The sequence below is a fragment of the Manis pentadactyla genome, chromosome 5, assembly GCF_030020395.1.
Source record: "Manis pentadactyla isolate mManPen7 chromosome 5, mManPen7.hap1, whole genome shotgun sequence".
NCBI classification, from domain to species: domain Eukaryota; kingdom Metazoa; phylum Chordata; class Mammalia; order Pholidota; family Manidae; genus Manis; species Manis pentadactyla.
In genome coordinates, this window is record NC_080023.1 from 153,194,698 (window position 1) to 153,215,300 (window position 20,603).

The window sequence follows — 20,603 nt, forward strand, 5'->3', positions numbered from 1 at the left end:
GTATGATGTTGGCAGTGGGTTTGTCATATATGGTCTTTATGTATATTATATTTCATACTTATAAATAGAAATATATTTTTATTTATAAATTACATTAAATGTAAATTGGTCAACAACTGCATTGATATAAATATGAATATATTAATGCTGTATATGAAAACTTTCCCTTTAACCCCAAAGTTCATTTTTTCCTTTTGATTTTAAAATAAATTAATTTCTTTGGAACATTTTCATGGCCTCTGAAAATATGGCGGGCCTTGTGCACTGTACCTACTGTGTAAATGGATAAATTGGCTCTGCTACCAAGCCTATGCTACTGAACACAAAACTGGGAAAAGATATGCAGTAGCACACTCTTTAGCAGTATTTCTATTGTACAGATAACATAGGTATAAAATAGAATCTCAAGAGCAAAGATAATAGTACATTAGAGTAAAATGATTAGGAAGTGATGAGTTTGAATGTTTAAAACCATTTATTTTTAATATCATTTAATTTTAAATTTATGTAATTTAATTTCCAGTAATACCTATATTCAACAATCAGCTCACAAAATTCCTGAAAGTTTTACTATCAGCTCTTGTGTGCAATGTAAGCCCGCTCCTGCACACCACTGCCTTGTGGTGTCCCCTCACCTCCCATACACACTAGTTTTGCTTGAAGCCTTGTCTCAGAGTCATCTACTGGGGGAAACCAAACTAAGTCAGAGGAAAGTAAGCTTCCATCTTGTTAAGCCCAAAGTGAATGTCTTCCTTAGAGCTAGATCTATTCCCACCTGATGGAGTGAGGCTTGAGATTAATTCATAAATGCAATATTTTTTGAGCACATACTTAATAGAGACACAGAATAAAGACACAGTTGGGAATAACATAGACCCAGTCCAGGCCTTTATGGGAGATGGACAATACCAAGTAACCAAATTATATTCCTATACCTATATATTTACATCCAGATCTATATCTCTATCTGCATCTGTATATCTATAGATATCTGCATATATATCTATAGACATACATCTGTGGGCAGGGAACACCTCTCTGAGGAGGTGAGAGTTGAGCTGATACCAAACATGAGAATTTGCTAACTGCACAAAATATTGAGAGAATTCTAGACAGGAGGAACTACGAGTACAAAGGCCCTGAAGTGAAGATGAGCCCAGTAAGTTCCAGAGAGTGTGGCTCAGTAAGTGTGGCTGGAGCTGGTGAGTGAAGGGGAGAATGGTAGGCAACAAGGCCAGATCATGCAGGACCTTGCAGGCCATGCAGAGGACTTGTGATTTTATGCTATCACAGTGGGAAGCACTCAAGAGTTTTAATCAGAGGACAAACATAGTCAAACCCCTGTTATTAAAAGATTGCTTTGGTGTTAGATGGAGAGTTGAAATTAAAAGTAACAAGAGCAAGAGGTTGGGAAAACCAGACAGAAGGTTCTCCCAGAGGCTCTGGGAGAGAAAAGAGGGTGGACCAAGCAAAGGCAGTGCAGTGGATTGTTGCAAAATGACCCCCAATAAATCACACCTCCTTGTGTTGTCCCCTCCTACTCTTGACTCTGGGCTGACCTTGTGACTTGTTTTGGCCATAGAGTGTGGCAGAAGGAATGCTATGGCAGTTCAGAAGCTGAGTTCATAGGAGGCTTAGCAGCTTTCTCACTCTCACCCTCATGGACCCCTGAGGCCACAACGTGAAGAAGCCTGGGCTACCCTCCTTGGGGATGAGACCACATGCAGAGAGAGGCCCTGCTGGTAGCTAGAACCAAGCACCCAGACATGTGAGGCCACCTTGCTCTGTCAGCCCTGGCTGAGCTGTCTGATGAGAGTACAGGAGAGACCCCAAATGAGACTATCAGAACTACCCAGATTGCCAACACACAAAATCAAGAGAAATAAGTCATCGTTTTGAGCCACTAAATTTTAGGGCAGTGAATTATGTGGCGATAGGTAACTGCCAGTGTGAAAAGGAGACAGATTAGGGCATCCTACCCTTCTCCTTGGAGATACCTAAGGATTGGATTTGCTTGCTCTAAGCCCAACCCTACCACCCCATTCTACTTGTAGAAGAACTTTTGCAGATGTCTGGAACTACATCCCCTGATGTTACTCTAGGAGCCCTTTGGCTTGGATTTTTGTCTGTTTAGTTTTACAGCAGAGGCATGGACACAACTCAGTGGATGTGAGTTAAGCCTTATCTCCCTTCTGATTCATTGGGTTACCTTGTCCAACAACTCCTTCAACATCTCTTTATCTTAATGTCTCCATCATTGCCAAGATAAAAAGGGCTGCCCCACTGACCTCAAAATAATAACAGTGAGCATGTCTATAGCACTTACTACGTGACAGCACTATTCTAAGCTTTTGACATATATTAACTTATTCAGTGCACATAACCATCCTATAAAGTAAGGTCTTCTATGATCCATGCTCTACGGATGAGGAAGCTGAGGTTTAGAGAGGTTAAGAAACTTGCCCATCTTCACACCCATTAGGATGGTTACTATTAAAAACAACAAAGCAGCAGTGCTGGTGAGGATGTGGAGAAACTGGAATCCTTGTGTATTGCTGGTGGGAATGTAAAATAGTGCAGCAGCTGTAGAAAATGTGGAAATAAGGAAAATGGCAGTTCCTCAAAAAGTTAAAACATAGAATTAGCAAATGATACAGCAATTCCACTCCTGGGTGGACATCCAAAATAACTAAAAGTAGGGTCTTGAACAGATATTTGTACACCCACATTCATAGCAGCATTATTCACAATAGCCCAAAGGTGGAAACAAGTCAAATGCCTTAAAAAGGAATGAAAATTCTGATACATGCTACAACATACATTAAACTCGAAAACACTATGCTAAGTGAAATAAGTCAGACATAAAAGGACAAATATTGCATAATTCCACTTATATGAGGCATCTAGAACAGGCAAGTTCATAGAGACAGAAAGTAGAGCCAGGGGTTGAGGAAAAGTATAATGGGAAGTTAGTGTTTAATGGGTACAGAGTTTCAGTTTGGGATGATAAAAAGATTCAGGAGATAAATGTCGGTGGTGATTTCACAATAGTGGGAATGTACTTGATACCACTGAATTGTACACTTAAAAGTGATAAAAATGGTAAATTTTATGTGATGTGTATTTCACTACAATATAAAAATTTTAGGAAAAAAAAGAACTTGCCCATATTATGGAGTTAGTGGGTGGTGGAGATGGGGTCTGAACTCAGGTGGTCTAGCTCCAGGGTCTTGGCAAATGTTACCAAAGGGGATTGGGATATGAAAACACTTTGGGGAAAATAGAAATACTGAAGAATAATGTCATTTGTGGAGCTTTGTTCCTTATCATTCATCCCTCCTCCCCATACAGAAACGATGGGAAACACCTAGGATTCAAATGACAGAACTGGTTGCAGGTTTGGAATCTATGGCTTACTAGCTTTTTCAAGCTTCCTCCCCCTTGAGGGTCATATCTGTTCTTCTACTTCTGAGGATGGTTGTGTTGGTCACAAGCGTTCAGGGGTGTGTGTTTCAATTACCTATTGCTGCATTAGACTCCACTCCCAAACCTAAAACAACTGGGCTCAGCTGGGCAGTTTTTCTGCTCTAGATGAGATTATGTGAGATTATGCATGTTGCATTCAGCTGGCAGTTCAGGTGGGGTTGGAATGTCCAAGATGACTTATTCACATGTCTAGTCCTCAGCTGGAGTTTCTAGAATGTCTTGAGGAGTTGGCTGGGCCTCTCTCTGTACCCATGTGGCTCTCCAGCAGGTTTCCTGGACTTCTTTAGACCCATGATGGTGGAAGCTGCCAAGCTTCTTAAGCCTTAGACCCAGAACTGGCTGAGTCATTTGTACTACATGCCATTGGTCAAAGCAAGTGACATGACCAGCCAGATTCACAGGCAAGAGAGAGTCCATGTCATGATAGGAGAAACAGCATGCCCATGCAAAGACAGGAGGGCTGGTTGGCAGCCATCTTCCCTGACAATTCACTACGGTGGTGTTCATAGGTGAGGATCAGAGTTCAACTGCCCCCTGACAAGAGGTAGAATTAGACGAGAGTCTTATGATTGGTTTTAGCATAATGCCAAATGTTGCTTCAAACAATAAATGCTCAGTAAGTGGTTATTATTATTAATCATTATTATGAACTTTTTGAAACAGTTACAGATAGCACAGGTACTGTATCCATTTCACCATGATACATGGACAAAATGAACTTTCAAGTCTCTCGATTTGAACACCATAACTCTGAGTCCACTTTTCCAGATATTGGAAACTGAGGCTTAGGAGTTGAGTGACTTGCCTCGAGTCAGACACTTAGCTAGCTAGCATATGGTGAAGTTCACATTCAAAGATATCTCCTTCCATAAATACACTGCTTTTAATTCATTCATTTAATAAATAGTCTTGGGCACCTACCGTATGCCCGAAGGATATACATAAACATGTATAACAATTATTTATTGAATATACCATGTAACATTATATATTGGATCTTCATAAGCCATTTAAGGTATATTAATGCTCACCCCATTTTTCAGATGCGAACAAGGCAGAGGGAGGTTAAATAAAAGGATCCTACCTTTATAGGGATTAATCTGTTGTAGAGGATATAGTATAGTCAAGCAAATAATTAAATATATAATTGCAAATTATTCTCCAAGATGGTCTGCTAAGGGAGCAGTGGTACCAATCAGTTTACCCAAATCAAGGCCTCAGGTAACCCTGGCAACGGGTCTTCCTGCCAATAGTAAAGATGGCACGAAGAGAACTAGCGCGTTTACGCACAGCCCCATTACCCAAAATACAGTGGGGAAAGGAGGAGGCGCGGTCTCTGCCAGGAGCTAATATGGCTCCTATAGTTACACCATCCTCTCGTTTCACCTAATGAGTGACCTGACTATCTAGGCCAGACTACTGATCAGAAGCTAAATCTTCTTTGCCCCTCCGCTGACCGCAACTACAGGAGCGAATGAAGCCAACAGCAGCCCGCGGAGTTTAACTCCGTAACCGGGGAAACACCACTTCCGCTGGCGTCATCACGGCGACACGTGGACCCAAGATGGCGGCGGCGATGGTGAGTGAAGGAGACTCAGGGAGCCGGAGCAGGAGCGGGGCCCTCCGGGGGACCCCAGAAACTTCTCGCGTCCCACGTCTGGCCCGAGCCACCTCCGGGACCCCTAACTCAGGCCTGAAGGACGTCCCCGTCTGGGCTTGTCTCCTCCATACTTCCTCTCCCCGCTTTTAGCCCCGCACTCAGGCTTGTCAAGGCCCGGAGTTTTGGGAGAGGCACTGGGTCGGAGGAAAGGTCCCGGCGACCGCCTTCCCGGTTCCTGTTTCTGCTTTGGTCTCCGGCCTTTGTGACCCCACTTTGCAGTTTTCACTTCCCAGCCCCGACCCCTTCTAAGAGCCTCCCTGTTATTCCCACCCTCGCTCCTCCCTCTCACGTACAAACCCTGCTCTCTCCGCCTCCGCACTCTACTGACCTGTCCGCGGATGCGACCTGACCAGCCTCGCAGACCAGGCCCCTTCACAGGCCCGTCCTCACCTTCACCCTCACCTATTCCTACCGCGCACTTGTCTTGACTGCCCCTGCCCCGGAGCACGCCTTTAAACACCGCCCCCACCCCCAGCCCCGTCTTCCATTCCCAGATCTGCCTTAACCATTTCTCCTGTCTTGTCTCAGTCTAACTTCCTGCCTTTCATGAGGAGCTTTTATCCCACTGGTTCTCAAATTTTAGTGTGCATAAGACTCCCGGGGTGTGCGTGGGAGGCATGTTAAAAATGCAGTTTCTTAAGCCCCACTCCCAAAGAGTCTAATTCAGTAGAGCTAGGATATTCCTACCTAGGAATCTGCACTTTTATAAGCACTTAAGTGATTATGGTGGAGGTGATCTTGTTTGGCAAAATGCTGTACTAGCCCCGCCTGGCTGCCCTCTCTTCCTATGCCTGCCTGTACAGGGCCACACAGCTCATTAGGGATGAAGACTCATTAGGATGGTGCTCTTTAGGATGAAGTCTGTGTGTGAATAAGGTAAAAAAGCTGTGCATGAAAAGTGGGTCGGAACGTGCTGACATCTAATACAGAACCCTGGGAGTAGATCTGTGATGGACTGGCCTTTCTTCCAGAAACTCAGCTCACATTCTGCTAGGTGTCAAGAGACCAGAACCAAAACTGAAGTCACGTAGTCCACAGGGATTTCTAGGTCATCCTGTATTCCTTGGCAGAAAATTTCAGCCTGGGAGTGAATGCAGAGGAAGACACAAAGAAAAGGAAGTGACTTTTGACTTTAACAAAAGAAGATTCTTGTTTAAATTCTTTGGTTGTCTTCAAACAAGGGTAGGTTATTAGCTGATCCAAATTTCCCTACTTCTGTTAACCAATTGATAACTTATCTTTTTTGTTTAATGAGGGGGTCCTTATTTACAACCTCAGAGATCAGGTAAGAGATTTCATAGCCTTGCCTGGTTTCTGTGGTCTCAGACTTCAGTCTGAAACATAAGTGGGATAAATCCCAAATGTGGTATGTTGAAACCCATTTTTTCTGGATCACATTCAGAACAAGGATTGCATAAGAGCTTCACAGGAAAAGTCACACCTCTCCTACCATAGGGAAACGGTTCAGTAAAAAAGTATTTATAACATTACGCTTGGAGATTCCTGCTCTGTCTGGAGGTTTTTAAGGGGTAATCTAGCAATGTTTACAATATATCTGGTCACATTTATTTAATCAACAGATGTCTGAGTGCCTGCTCTGTGCCAAGATCTAGGGATGTAATTGTGAATTAGAGCGTCAAGGTTCCTACCCTTGTAGAATTTCTCTAGTCTGAGGAGAAAGGCAGTGAGCGAGTAAACAAATACATGAACAAGATAATATGAGGTAGTGGTAAATACTGTGAAGATAGCAAAGGTTAAGTGATAGTGAATGGGAAAAGAGGGGATGGAACTACTTTGGATTAAGTGGTCGGAGGAGGTAACATGAGTTGAGACCTGACCAAAAAACTCCAGCAATGCAAAGAGTGTTCCAGGTAAAGGAAATGGCAAGTGTAAAGGACCAAGGTGGGAAAGAGCTTGTTATGTGTGAGGAACACAGAAGGCTGGAGGGGCTGAAGCATGGTGAAGGGTGGAGGTGGGAGGGAATGATACAAGATGAAACTGGGGAGAGGCAGGAGCAGCTGTGTTTCTAGAAGCACGCCTGTAATTGCGGTGGATTATGTCTACAGTTTATAGTCTGTGGGTTGCATTTTGAAATAGACTGTACTATTAGGGTGCTTCCTCTTCCCACCCTCTCCAGAACCTTACATTAGGGGAGTCAGCTTGTTCTCAATCTGCAGAGAAGCTGTGGAAAGGAGTTTGGATTTTATTGTAAGCACAGTGGAAAGCATAGTGATTTAGTGTTTTTCATGTCACCTGCAGGTATTGTCTTGTGCTTTCATGGTGAATACAGTAACTGATTTCAAGAAACTGAGGCTATCACATACACAGTGACCCATAGAGGCCAGTTTAAAGTGTGCACATGAGAAACTTCATGTATGATGCAGTAGTGAAAAGGTATGGAAGCAAGTTTATTGCAGGGGGACATATATAACAGGCAAAGTGGGGACAGATTGACCTGAGTTTGGTCTGTGTTAGGCATTTTATTACCCATAAGTCAGAGCAGTCCCCACGCCCTCATACATATAGACTATTTCACAATTATTGGGGATGAATGCGTGTGGATCTGCTTTAGGGTATATAGGTTTCTGTGGCAAGTTGTACAGCCAAAAAGGAACTAAACTAGTGGATTCAGTGACCGTGGGAACAGAGTGGGTTTTGGGTTTGTTTTTTTGTCTTGAGAGTTAAGGTTGTGGGTGCAAGTTTCAAGTGGTATTTTATGGGCTTTTCTGTCCCTCCCTCCCTTTTCTTAGTAAATGGCTCTTCTATCTTCAAGGGTTGGGCTGCCACCTCCCAGGTCTGTGTTAGCACAGTGGGTGTTCCTGAACACAGTGGGTGTTCAAGACTTCCCTCACCATTGAAGTAGATAGCTGGTGTAAACTGAAGTTCTCCCTACTTCTCCTGCTTTCCACCTACTCTGGATTTAGATGATTTTATAAAGTTGCAGGATAGGGACTTGGTCTGTATCTGAGGTGAGAGGCAGACTCATTTCCCTATGAAAGTACTGAGCATGTGGAATATGCTTTGGGGAATATTATTTTCATGGAACTTGGGAAATGCCCGTTGTACATTTGTAGGCATCTCAAGAACCTAGAAACCTCCATTTGGAGAATAAAATTCTGTGTACTTGTCCCACATACATCATTGTTCATACTGCTTGGGTTTTATCTTTTTCCTTTTTTTATTGGATATAATTCATGTACCATAAAATTCACCCTTTTAAAGTATACAGTTCAGTGGTTTTCAGTACATTCACAAAGTTGTGCAACCTGTACCGCTGTTTGCTTCCAGAACATTTTCATCACCCCAAAAAGAAACTCATTAGCAGTTACTTCCCACTCTCCCCAGTCCCTTGCAACCACTAATTTGTTTTCAGTCTGTTTTCATTTTGGACATTTCATATAAATGTAATCATACAATATGTGGTGTTTTGCTTCTGGCTTTTTTACATAGCATAATAATGTTTTCAAAGTTCATGCATGTTGTAGCATATATCAGTGTTTTATTCCTTTTTGTGGTCAAATAATATTCCATCATATGGATAGATCACTTTTTTTACCCTTTTCATCTGTTGATAGACAACTAGGATTGTTTCCACTTTTTGGCTTTTGTGGATAATGTTGCTATGAACGTTTGTGTGCAAGTTCTTGTGTGAATGTGTTTTCAGTTTTCTTGGGTATACACCTACGAGTGGAATTGCTGGGTCATTTCACACTGTTTTGAGGTTAGTTGGGTTTGATCTAGTCCAGAGGCAGGGGAATGGACTGAATGATCTCAGGGTTCCTTTTAGCAGATGGAGGCAGTGTTAGCCAGTACCCTCTGCCCCAGTCAGAAGCATGGGAACTGTTTTTAGTGGTGGAATCTGGATGGTAGAATCCTGGAACAGGAGTCAGGAGGCCTGGACTCTGCTACCAGTCCTCTGTGTGGAAAGTCACTGTCTCCTTGGGTCTTGTGTAGGTAGGCAACAACCTATTGCAGAAGGAGCACTGGAAGCAGGAGTCAGCAGCCTGGGCTTAGTCCCAGTATTGCCATTGTTCCACCTTGTGACCTGTGACAAATTACTTTGGCTTTATTGGTCTGTTTCCACATAGGTCATATGTGAAATTAAGATCTTGGACTTGATGATTTTTAAATTCCAGGTTGAAAATTCTGTGGTTTAGAATACTTGAATTTAAGGTGACCTTTTGTGAATATGCCTATAAAATCAAATTGATTTTTTTTTTTCCATGATCATAGTCTCTGTGGTCCTCCCAGGCTGCCATCTGTTTGTTGTGTGGGCTGTCCTGTCTCTCAAGTTGCCCCACCTGGCACATATGTGCAGGAGCCACTGTGTCCTTGGGGCTGAGGTGCCGACACCAGGCCTTGGTTCAGATATGTTTCTCTATGGAGTCCCTTTAAAGGAGTGTCCTTTATCCTCAGGAAGTAGAGGGGAGGCAGAGACAGCATTAAGTTGCCTCTTGGTTTCTCTTTTACAACTTGGACAAAAGTTCTCCTTTGATCTCAGTGTCAAAGAAGCAGGTTGAAGAATTTTGGAGAAGATTGAGTTTTGACCTCTGGACACTGGCAGGAAGGTGGGAAGGACTGGGATGAGCAGGGCCATCTGGCCACAGACAAATGATAGGAACCACGTACCACCCCCAAACCTGCTTTGATCCCTGAACCATTTGCTGACATTAGTGTTTCCCAAATGAAGCAAGGCTGAGGACACCCAGAACTTCTCAGTTCCATCTCATTCCTCTTCATTGCTTCCTTCTCTGCCTTCCTAACATGATTTCTCACCTATGCCTGAGCATTAAACTGACAGACTTCCCGGGTTTGAAATCCCAGGGTTTTTTATCCAGAGGGTGTTCTAAATGCTGCTAGCAGTTCTTACAAATCAAAGTCAAATCACAAGTTGGAAATGAATTCTTAAGCCATTCTAGAAAGGAATTTGGGTGCCCTGGCAAGTCACTTAACATCTGGTCCTTGGTTCCTACTTGAAGTATATCAGATGGTACAAATTGGCAGTCAGTGGACCACATCTTTGCATGGATTTCATTTTCTTGGGGTGGGGAGGAGCTGGCTCAGGACTTTAAAAATTTTGAGTTAGTTGCCAACATTTAATGATAGGGAGGTTTCACTTTTTAAGAATTCTAGGTTTGTATTTTCTCTTTCTGGGCCCAAATTCCCCATCAGGAGCATTCCCCATGTAGGGCTCAGTTCTTCACTTTCTCCTAGAGTCCCTTTTGTCCTACTCCTGAGCAGGCTTTTACACCACTTGCATGGCTTCTCTAGGTGGTTGGATTTGCAACCCCTAAATGTGATGGTCTTTATATAAAGTTTTCCTACCCTAACATTCTGATTCAAAAGCTATTAAAGGTTTGTGGTAATCCCCTGTATTACTTGACTGGAAAAATTTCTACTCATGATACATTTAAGTTAATAAACCATATGCCCATTCATTATTCTATCTAATCCTTACAAAAGTTGATTTTACAGATGAAGAAATTCAGGCTTGGTCTAAGGATCTAGGCTAGAATCTGACACACTGATTTTATGACTTCAGAACTATTTGCTTTTGTAAACCTGTTACCTTTAAAAAAAAATGGGGCAGGGGGTGGTAAAATTTACATAATTTAAAATTTATCATTTTAACTATTTTAAGTAGACATTTAAGTGATAGTAAATACATTCACATCGTTGTGCAACCATCAGCATCATTCGTCTCCAGAACTTCTTCAGAATCCCATACTGAATCAGTGTCATTTTCTTTTAAAATGAGGATGATACTCTCCTCACAAGATTGCTGTGATGATTAAATGAAATATGAGATGAGAGTGCCTAGCACAGAGAGGTCTCTGTAACTTTTCTGCTCTGAGGTTTGAAGTTTTCCAGAGGCGAACCATCTAAGCCTATTGCTTGCACTAAGCTCTTTTATAAATACCCAAGGGGGAGAGGGAAGATTAGTGCATTACCTACATTTTATTTTTATGCACTTTCTGGCCTCAGTGTTTAGGTCTGGGTGGTGGTTGCTTGGTGAGGGTTGTTAGTTTCTCATGGACTTCCATAGCCTGCTGTGGGTTTTTCCCTACTCCTGAAGAGCAGTTTTAAGTCTTTATGTAATCTCTGCTCAACAGCTTCTCTATGGGCTCTGAAATAAGGCTACATTTTCAGTCTGTTGTGGCTAATTTGGCTGTTTTTTGCTCTGTGGGTTCTTTAGCTCTCTGGGGCCTGCTTGGTAAGTGGTCTTTAGCCGTCATTAGCTGTCCTGCATATGTGGTTGAATTCTTAGGGAGCTTTAACTGGTTGGGTAATTGATTTCAGTTAACTGTTGGCAAACTGTTCCCCAAAGCCTTCCCTCACTTCTTAATCTGGGAAGCAGTTACTGAGTGATCTTAAAATAGTGACTGTATCTTTGAGAAGGAAAAAAAAAATTCAGTTTACTGTTAAGGAAGGTGCTGTTTTTACATCAGGAAAGGCACAGAACAGGAACCAGAAAAACTGTTCATTTTGGCCAGACTGTATTGCCAGGTGGTGCTATTTATGGGAAAGGAGGCTGCAAGGCAGAGGGCTCCAGAAATAAAAGGTTAACTTCTGACAACATAGCAATGTGAGTGAATGAACTAATTTTCACTTCTCAGGGGAAACTTCCTATTTTCTTTGGAAGAAGTTAATTGTACATACCTTTCACACTGTGTGGGGCAAATTGGAGAGGGTGGGGGTGAATGATACTTTTTAGTCCTAGCAGTCCTTCACTGGGCTGTTCGGGAGAGATTTTTCTGCTTGCCCAGCCCCCAAGAATAAAATAGACAGGAAAGGCCTAGATTCTTAGGTCTCTTGAGCTTTATAATTTTCCAGGTCACCCCTGTCTTTGCCAGTGATGAGGTATTAGATTACAGCGCAGAGGGCTTCTAGATTGCCATGACTTTTTCCTTGACATGCTACCTTTGCTGTCTTGTGACTTGGAAACCAAGTAAATAAAGTAAAATAACATTGAATGGGCTGACTGGTTTACATCTCTTAGGACTTCCACTACATTCATGGCTCTGAACATGCAAAAGATGTTTGTTAAATACTTAATTGACTTTTCATACTGACCCTAACATGGGATTCCTATGGTGATCATTTAAAAAGGAAAGGAAGATACAAAGGAATTTCCCAAGAAGCAAGTACTTTACTACTTACTCCCTAACTTCCTTACAGATTTGAACTTTGGGTCAAGCGTCCTCTCTCAGGCTGTCTGGGCTGCAGAGTTAATAAAAGTCAAAGAATCATGAAAAACTGGAATGGTATCCAATACAGGGGTCTTATCAGGGGCCCACGAACTTCTAGTTCCTGATCCTTCTGGAATCAAAAATCAGATGTGTTTTGGAGCAATTCTTTTTTTGGGAGGAGCAGGCTTAGTAGCTTTTATAAGATTCTCATATGGGTTTGCAACACCCTTCCTGAGGTTAAGAGTTGCTGATCTGGTCTGGTTACGCATACAACTGCATCAGAATCCCCTCTGCATTGTTCCTACTTTATAGCTCCCATTTTCTGTACCTTCAGGGGAGCTTGCCCCAGTGTTTTCAGAGGCAACCCATTTCCTTCATCTTAAAATGTAAATGTATTTATTTTAAATATGGGTGATCTGTGTACAGGGAAAAAAGTTAATATAAAAAAGCTGTAAATTAAGAGAAAGGCACTTGGCTACCCCCCATCTGTTTGTCAGAGGTAAATAGCCTTTAATTTCTCAAAAATTATTTCTCCAAAACGTTTTTATACACATAAACTGTCTTAGTTTTAAAAACTTTTTATTATAAAAAATCTCCAGTGTACACAAACGTAGAATAAATAGTGTAATGACCCTCCATAATCCATTGCCTAGCTTCAGCAATTACCATCATATTGCCAAACTCCCTTAGCTTATTTTCTTCCTTCACGATTATGAAGGTTATCATTTAACACCATAAAATTACCCATTTTAAGTGTGCAGCTCAATGATTTTTAGTAAGTGTATGGACTAATGTGACCATCATCACAGTGACACAAAGTTTTAGAACATTCTATCACCCCAACAAGTTCCTCTACTGTCAAGAGATTGACACTTGGAGTCAGTCCCTGCTCCCACACCAGCCAACCACTGATCCACTCTCTGTCTCTATAGATTTGCCTTTTCTGGTCATGTCACATAAAGTGGAATCACCTTTTCTGGGCATGTCACATAAAGTGGAATCATATGATTTACACACTTTTACATATGGCTTCTTTTATTTAGCATAATGTTTTGAGGTTCATCTGTGTTATAAGTTCGTAATTCATTCCTTTTTATTGCTTAATAGTATTCCACTGTGTGGCTATATTGCATTGTTTATACATTCACCTATTGATGGGTGTTTGGATTATTTACAGTCATGGACTATTGTGATCAAAGCTGGTAGGAACATTCATGTACAAATTTGTATTTGTACTTTGTATGGACGTATATATCCTTTTCTTTTGGGTAAATGCCTAGGATTGGAATTGTTGAGTAGTGTGTAAGTTTATGTTTAACTCTTTAAAGATACTGCCAAATTTCCCAAAGTGGCTGTACCATTTTACATTCCCCCAATATATGAGAGTTCCATTTTCTTCCACTTTTCCTGTGTTTCTGAGGTTAGCCATTCTAGCTGGTATATGGTGACACCTCATTGTGGTTTTGTTTTTCATTTCCCTAATGACAGATGATACTGAACATCTCGTGTGCTTATTAGCCATTCATATGTCTTCTTTGGTGAAATGTTTACACAGATCTTTTGCCCATTTTTAATTGGGTTGTTTGCCTTACTAAGTTGTAAGAGTTCTTTATATATTTTAGATATAATTCCTCTATCACATACAAAGATGTTTCTCCAAGTCTGTGACCTGTCTTTTTCATTTTTATAATTAGGTAATTTCTTAATTGCAGTATGTTGACATACAATATTATATTGATTTCAGTAGTATACATAGTAATTTTGATATTTATAAACATGAAATGCTCACCATGATAAGTATAGTTACCATCTGTCACCATACAAAGTTATTACAGTATTGACCTTATTCCTTATGCTGTACTTTATATCCCTGTGCCTTATTTATTTTATAACTGGAAGTTTGTCCTTCTTAATCCCTTCTACCTATTTTGCCCATCCTCCTACCCAGCTCTCCTCTGGCAGCCATTAGTTTGTTGTTTGTATTTATGAATGTTTCTGTTTGTTCATTTGTTTTTTAGATTCCATGTATAAGTGAAACCATATGGTATTTGTCTTTTTCTTAATTTCACTTAACATGATGCCATCTAGGTCCATGTCTTTCATTTTCTTAATGATATCTTTTGAAGTGTGAAAGTTTTAAATTGTGATGAAATCCAATTTATCAAATTTTTAAATATAGATTGCTTTTGGTGTTGTATCTAAGACATCTTTGCTTAACCCAAGCTTACAAAGATTTTTCTCCTAACTTTTCTTCTAGAAGTTTTAGCTTTTCTACTTAGGTCTGTGATTAGGTCTGTGATCTATTTCAATTAATCTTATTTCAGTTAATTCATTGATTCACTAATTTTTGTGTATGGAGTGAGGTCCATTTGCAAATAACCACCCAGTTGTCCAAGCACCATTTGTTGAAAAGACTATCCTTTCCCCTTTTGAACTGCCTTAGCAACTTTGTTGAAAATCAATTTCCTGTAAATGTAAAGATTTATTTCTGGACTTTTAATTCTGTTCCATTGGTCCTTATGCTTTTCCTTACCACACTATCTTGATTACTGTAGCTTTATAATGAGCTTAGAAACTGGGTAGTATAGCCCTCCAATTTTGTTTTCTTTAAAGTTGTTGGATGTTCTGGGTCCCTTGTGTTTCCATATAAATTTTAGGGTCAACTGATCAGTTTCTACAAAAAAGCCTGCTGGGATTTTAATAGAGATTGCATTAAATCTATAAATCAGTTTGGGAGAATTGTCATCCTAACAATATTGAGTCTTTCAATCCATGAACATAGAATGTCTCTCCAATTATTTAGCTCTTCTTTCATTCCTCTCAGCAATGTTTTGTAATTTTCAGTATAAAAATCCTTTTAAAAATTATTCCTAAATATTGTATTCTTTTTGAAGCTGTTGTAAATGGAACTACTAATTTTATTTTTGAATGGTTTGTCCGTAGTATGTAGAAGTGTAATTCATTTTTATATATTGATCTTGTAGCTGTGACCTTGCTTGAGTTGTTTATTAATTCTAGTAGTTTTGTGGATTCCTTAGGGTTTTCTAATACAAGATATGTAATCTTCAAATAAAAGCACTTTTACTTCTTTTCCTTCTGGATGCTTTTGATTAACTATTTACTTTAGTGCATGCTATTTGCATTTATGGCAAAATGTTTGATATAAATAGCAAATACAGATAGTGGGTATCTGTGCTTTGTTCCTCATCTTAGGAGGAAGCAAGCATTCAGCCTTTCGCCATTAGCTGTGATGTTGGCTGTGGGTTTTTCATAGCTGCCCTTTATCTGATTGAGGAAGTTCCTTTTTATTCCTAGTTTGTTGAGTGTTTTCATCACGAATGTGTTGGATTTCGTCAAGTGCTTTTTCTGCGTCTTTTGTGATGATTGTATGGTTTTTGTTCTTTTTGTTTGTATGGTATATGCCATTAGTTGATTTTCAGGTATTAAGCTACCCTTGCATTCTGCAATAAATTTTACTTTGTCCTGACGTATAAACTTTTTTATATGTTGCTGTATTTGATTTGCTAATATTTTGTTAAGGATTTTTCTGTGTGTGTTCATGAGAGATACTTGTGTTTCTTTTTCTTGTCTTTGGCTTTTGTACATGCTTTTAAAAAATCTATTTAGACAAATGAAATTATGCTATACATTTGTGCATCTTACTTTTTTCTACTTAATAACTTATGTTGCCAGTCCTTCAGTAATAGTTCTTCTTCCTATTTAAGTAAATATCGCTAAATTGCCCTTTCCAAAGACTACCAGTTTACCTATATTTAGTATATTCAGATTTCAAAGCTTTGCAATCTGACAGGTAAAAACTAGATGTCATTGATTTGTATTTTTACATTATGAATGATGTTGAACATCTTTTTGTGTTTGACTTTTTGAACTTTTTTTGTTTTTTTAACTGCCCATTCATATTCTTTAGGGTTATCTATCCTTCATTGGTTTGTTAGAGCTCTTGGTATATTGAAGAAATTAGTTCTTTGTCAGGTGTGTAGTAAATATTTTTACCTAAATTGTCTTTTTCTCCATGGTGTATAGTTTTTTCATTCCTTCTTCCTATATTTCCTTTTTCTTCATAGCTTCTGGATTTTGTTTCATTCTTAGAACACTTTCCATGTCAAGGTTGATTAAAAGTATATCTGTTTTCTTCCAATACTTATTCTGTTTCAACTTGTATGCTTAAAAGTCTTCTCTGTCTTTTCCAGTACCAAATAGTTTGGGTAGCTCTGTATTTTAATATTTAGTAGAACTAATCTGCCTTCATTATTCTTCTGCTCAAGATAGTCTTGAAGTAAAGGATAAACACCAAACTGATTACAATGGATTTTTTATTAGTAGAAAGCATTGAATTGAGGAATGGACAAAGAAACAAAAAATAGGAGAGGACAAGAATTGGAGGATAAAGGGACACAAAAAGCAGTTCCTCTGTTGTAGCACAGTTTTTCTCTTTGCACGTCTAATCGTGACCTCGAATTGTTCCTGAGCATGGCTCCCGCTATTGTGTCACACTTCTGATCACTCATCTCTGCCAGGTTTGATGCATCTTGGCTTTCTTCACTCTGCAAATAACTTGCTATATGATGGTAGGTGTTACTTCCCATCTCTAAACTGGGTTACTTGACCCCTGAGGTTCTTCAAAAAAATGTCTTTATGAAACCCAACTCTGGGTAGAATTTTGTCTTGTTTTGGTCTACCTTTAGATTGCTTGCATTGATGGAATGTCCCATATTTTTAAGGAAATCATTTATTTCTTGAGTTTCTTGAGGTTCCAAGGAGGTCATAAGGTTTCTGGTTCACCCTTGCTGGGGCAGGGATGTCATCTTTGACTGCCTTCTGTGGTCCCCTGATTCTGTTTGATTTGCTCATGGTGATAGCCTTTTCCTTGGCTGGATAGCTCTCTTGGAAGGTTCTTTAGATTGAGCTTACATCTCCCTCCTTGCAGTGTACTGCCTGCCAGTGCAACCCAGAACAATGCCACTCTTACATCAAGCACCTACTATGTGCTAGGTGCTTTATGCACTTTATTTAATCCTTAACACCATCACCACTCCACCACCCTGCCATGAGTTATAGTATTATTTTCCTGTTTTACAGATAAGAAACCGAAGACTCAAAGAGTTGAATAATTAACTTCCCCAAAGTCACACAGCTAGGAAGTGGTGGGTCTGGGATTTGATTTCATGTCTGTATGGCCCCCAAAGCCTGTGCTTTTTCTGCTACACCAGTGGGTCCCAAAGTGTGACCCCATGACCAGACCAGCAGTATCAGCAACTCCTGAGAACTTGCTAGAAATGCAAATTCTCAGGCCCTGCTCCAGACCTACTGAAGAAGAAACTCTGGGGGTTGAATCTAGGAGTCTCATATGTGCAGCTGCCTAACACCTGTTTCCCCACTGGGTTACTGCTTCTCTTCACATCTGACCAAGAATTTATAGGTGATATCATTTATTCTTATTAGGTGTCAAATCTAAGACTGGGCATTACCAGGTCCATATAGCAGAACTGTGCTGCACATGCACACACCCTGTCCTAAAACACGCACACACATGGTAGCCAGAGTAATCTTTAAAACTGCGGGTATGATTTATCCCAGTTTTTCAGCATCTCGCCACTGCATTGAGGGCAATATGGCTTTTGTGTGACATGTCCCTTACCTGTTTTCCAGCCTCCTGTATACACAGACCTATTCATGCTTTCTATTCAAGGGATGGTCCATGAACTAGAAATGTCATCATCACCTGGGAGAAATGCAAAATCTCAGGTTCCAACCCAGACCTGCCGAATCAGACCTGCATTTTAACAAGGCCTCCAGGTGATCTATATGCACATCAAAGTTTGAGAAGCACCAGCCTACTGCTGTACCTGCCAAGAACTCCTTATGGTTGCCCCCAGGCCTTGTTGCCTGTGTTTGGTCTTTCTGGAATACTTCTCCCTTTCCTCTCCTTTCCTTTCAGGCCTTTGAGTAGACTTGAGTTCTTAGATCTGCACCTTCTCCACCAAGACTGGGTATGTGGCTGCTCCTTAGCCTCATAACCAGTTGAATGAGATAACACACCCTTGTTAGCATCTGGGACCTGCTATGGTGATTGGCTGATGTCTTGTGTCTGTCCCCTAACTAGCTGAAAGCTCCCAGTGGGTGTGCATTCATGAGGCCATCACAGTGCCTGATACTTGAGTGCTCGATAAATAATTTCTATACTGGTTAGAGCATGGGTTTTGGGATCAGACTGCCTGGGTATAAATCCTCACCCAGCCAGTGTTATTTCACCTCTCTGAATCTCAGTTTCTTCATCTGTGAAATGAGAATAATTAGAGTCTTTGTGGATTCTAGGATTTGTTGTGAAGATTAATTGGGTTATTATATGAAAAGAACCTAGAACTGACTGGCACATAATCAGCATTCACTAAATGTTAACTGCTATTGTTACCAGTATCATCATTACATGTTTACCTTTTAATACAATTCACCTGCCTGAAAAGAGCATACCTGCTCCTCTACATTCTGACCCTGGGCAAGTTATTTAATCTGGGTCTCAGGTTAACTGGCAGTCATCTGCAAAATGGTGAGAAAAATCCCCAGGTGGCTGTAAGAATGATTCATCAGTGTTTGTAAAATACAGACCTGATAAATGGAAGGAAGTGACTGTGTGCCACAGTGCCTTGTACTTATTTTGTAGGTGCTTGGTGACTCTCTGGCTTCTTACTGCTTTTTAGTGTTGCTTTCCACCAGGGTGAGTATTACATAATATCCTCATTGTGTCTTTTTGTTTGTTTTTTGTGTGTGTTTGCTTGTTCCATTGGTTTGAGACTTTGGAACAAAAGCATACTGAAGTCTTTCAAGATTTGCTTTTCATTACTCTTCAGTCTAAGCTCCTCAGGGAATGCTTGAGTTCCCCAGGGCACTGTCTCTGCTCAGGTTGGAAGATTCTGTTTCAAAAGATAGATTGGAGTAACTTCTTAGATTTATTTGGCTTAGTAACCACAGGAGATTGTAATCCTCTGCCCTGGCTTCAAATCACATATCAGGTAAGGCTGAAAGGTCTGGTGTCTAGCTTCAAAGGGGAGAAATTCAGAACACATATATTTTTGATTAGCAAAGAATAATATTAATTATAGGCTTTTCATATATGGCCTTTATTGTGTTCAGGTAAGTTCCTTTTATACCTATTCTGTTGAGATTTGAATTATGAAAGGATGTTGAACTTTGTCAAATGCTTTTATTGTGTCTATTAAAATGATCATGTGGGTTTTTCCCTTTATTTTGTTAATGTGTGTGTTGCTTTGTGTGTGTTGAACCATCCTTGCATCCCAGGAATAAATCCTACTTGATCTTGGTGTAAGCTTCTTTTAATGTGTTGTTAAACTTGGTTTGTTAGTACTTTATTGAGAATTTTTGCATCTATGCCCATCAAGAATATTGGCCTGTAGTTTTCTTTTGCTTTCTTTGTCTGATTTTGGTATCAGGATGATGTTATCCTCATAAACTCAGTTTGGGTGTTCCCTCTTCTATTTTTTGAAGAGTTTAAGAGGGCGTGGTATTAATTCGTCTTTGAATATTTGGTAGAATTCACCTGTGAAGCCATCTGTACCTGAATTTTTTCCTTTGTTGGGAGGTTTTTGATAACTGATTCAATCTCTTTATTGGTCTGGTTAAGCTTTCTATTTGTCTTGCCTGAGGGTTTCAGCCAAGAAAGTTCACTGTGAATTTAGTGAGTCCTAGAAATGATGACAGAAAGTTCTTGGGGTAAAAAGACTTATACCTGGCTTTATTCTCATGGTGGTAGTCAAGCACTAGAATCACATTTGCATCCAGCAGTCTGCAGATCCATAATGCACCTCTGGCTCTGCCTCCACCCAAGCACTGGGCAGAGCTTTTTAAATAAGTGACTCAGTAGCTTACTGCCTATGAGTGTGGAAGCATTAGCCTAGCAGTAGGCCAATTACATCATTAAGTAGTTTAGAGTCAGGTAGGCTCCTGGCCATAGGAACTTCATTTTCCCCACACTGTTTTTTCTTGATTCCATTTTGGTTAGGTGTATGTTTCTAGGAATTTATCCATTCTTCTAAGTTACCCAATTTGTTGATGTATTATTGTCCATAACAGTCTCTTATGATCTCTTTTATTTCTGAGGCATCTGTCATAATGTCTCCTTTTTAATTCCTGATTTTATTTATTTAGGTCTTCTCTCTTTTTCTTCATATTTCTAAGGGTTTGTCAATTTATCTTCTCAAAAAAAAAACTCAGTTCTGTTGATTGTTTCT

At 40.1% G+C, this 20,603-nt stretch overlaps 1 protein-coding gene across 3 annotated transcripts in view; it reads left to right on the plus strand.

Annotated features, from left to right (window-relative positions):
* Positions 1–4,870: 4,870 nt before the first annotated feature.
* Positions 4,871–20,603, plus strand: part of TM9SF4 (transmembrane 9 superfamily member 4) — a 53,783-nt gene continuing 38,050 nt past the window's right edge. The window contains exon 1 of one of the 3 annotated variants that reach the window (XM_036924728.2): positions 4,871–5,065. In XM_036924728.2, the coding sequence (XP_036780623.2) occupies positions 5,051–5,065 (15 nt within the window). In that variant the 5' untranslated portion in view covers positions 4,871–5,050. Of the gene's footprint in view, positions 5,066–6,003; positions 6,023–18,006; positions 18,154–20,603 lie in introns of those variants that run through there. The other 2 variants (XM_057502880.1, XM_036924729.2) reach the window with 2 other exon arrangements.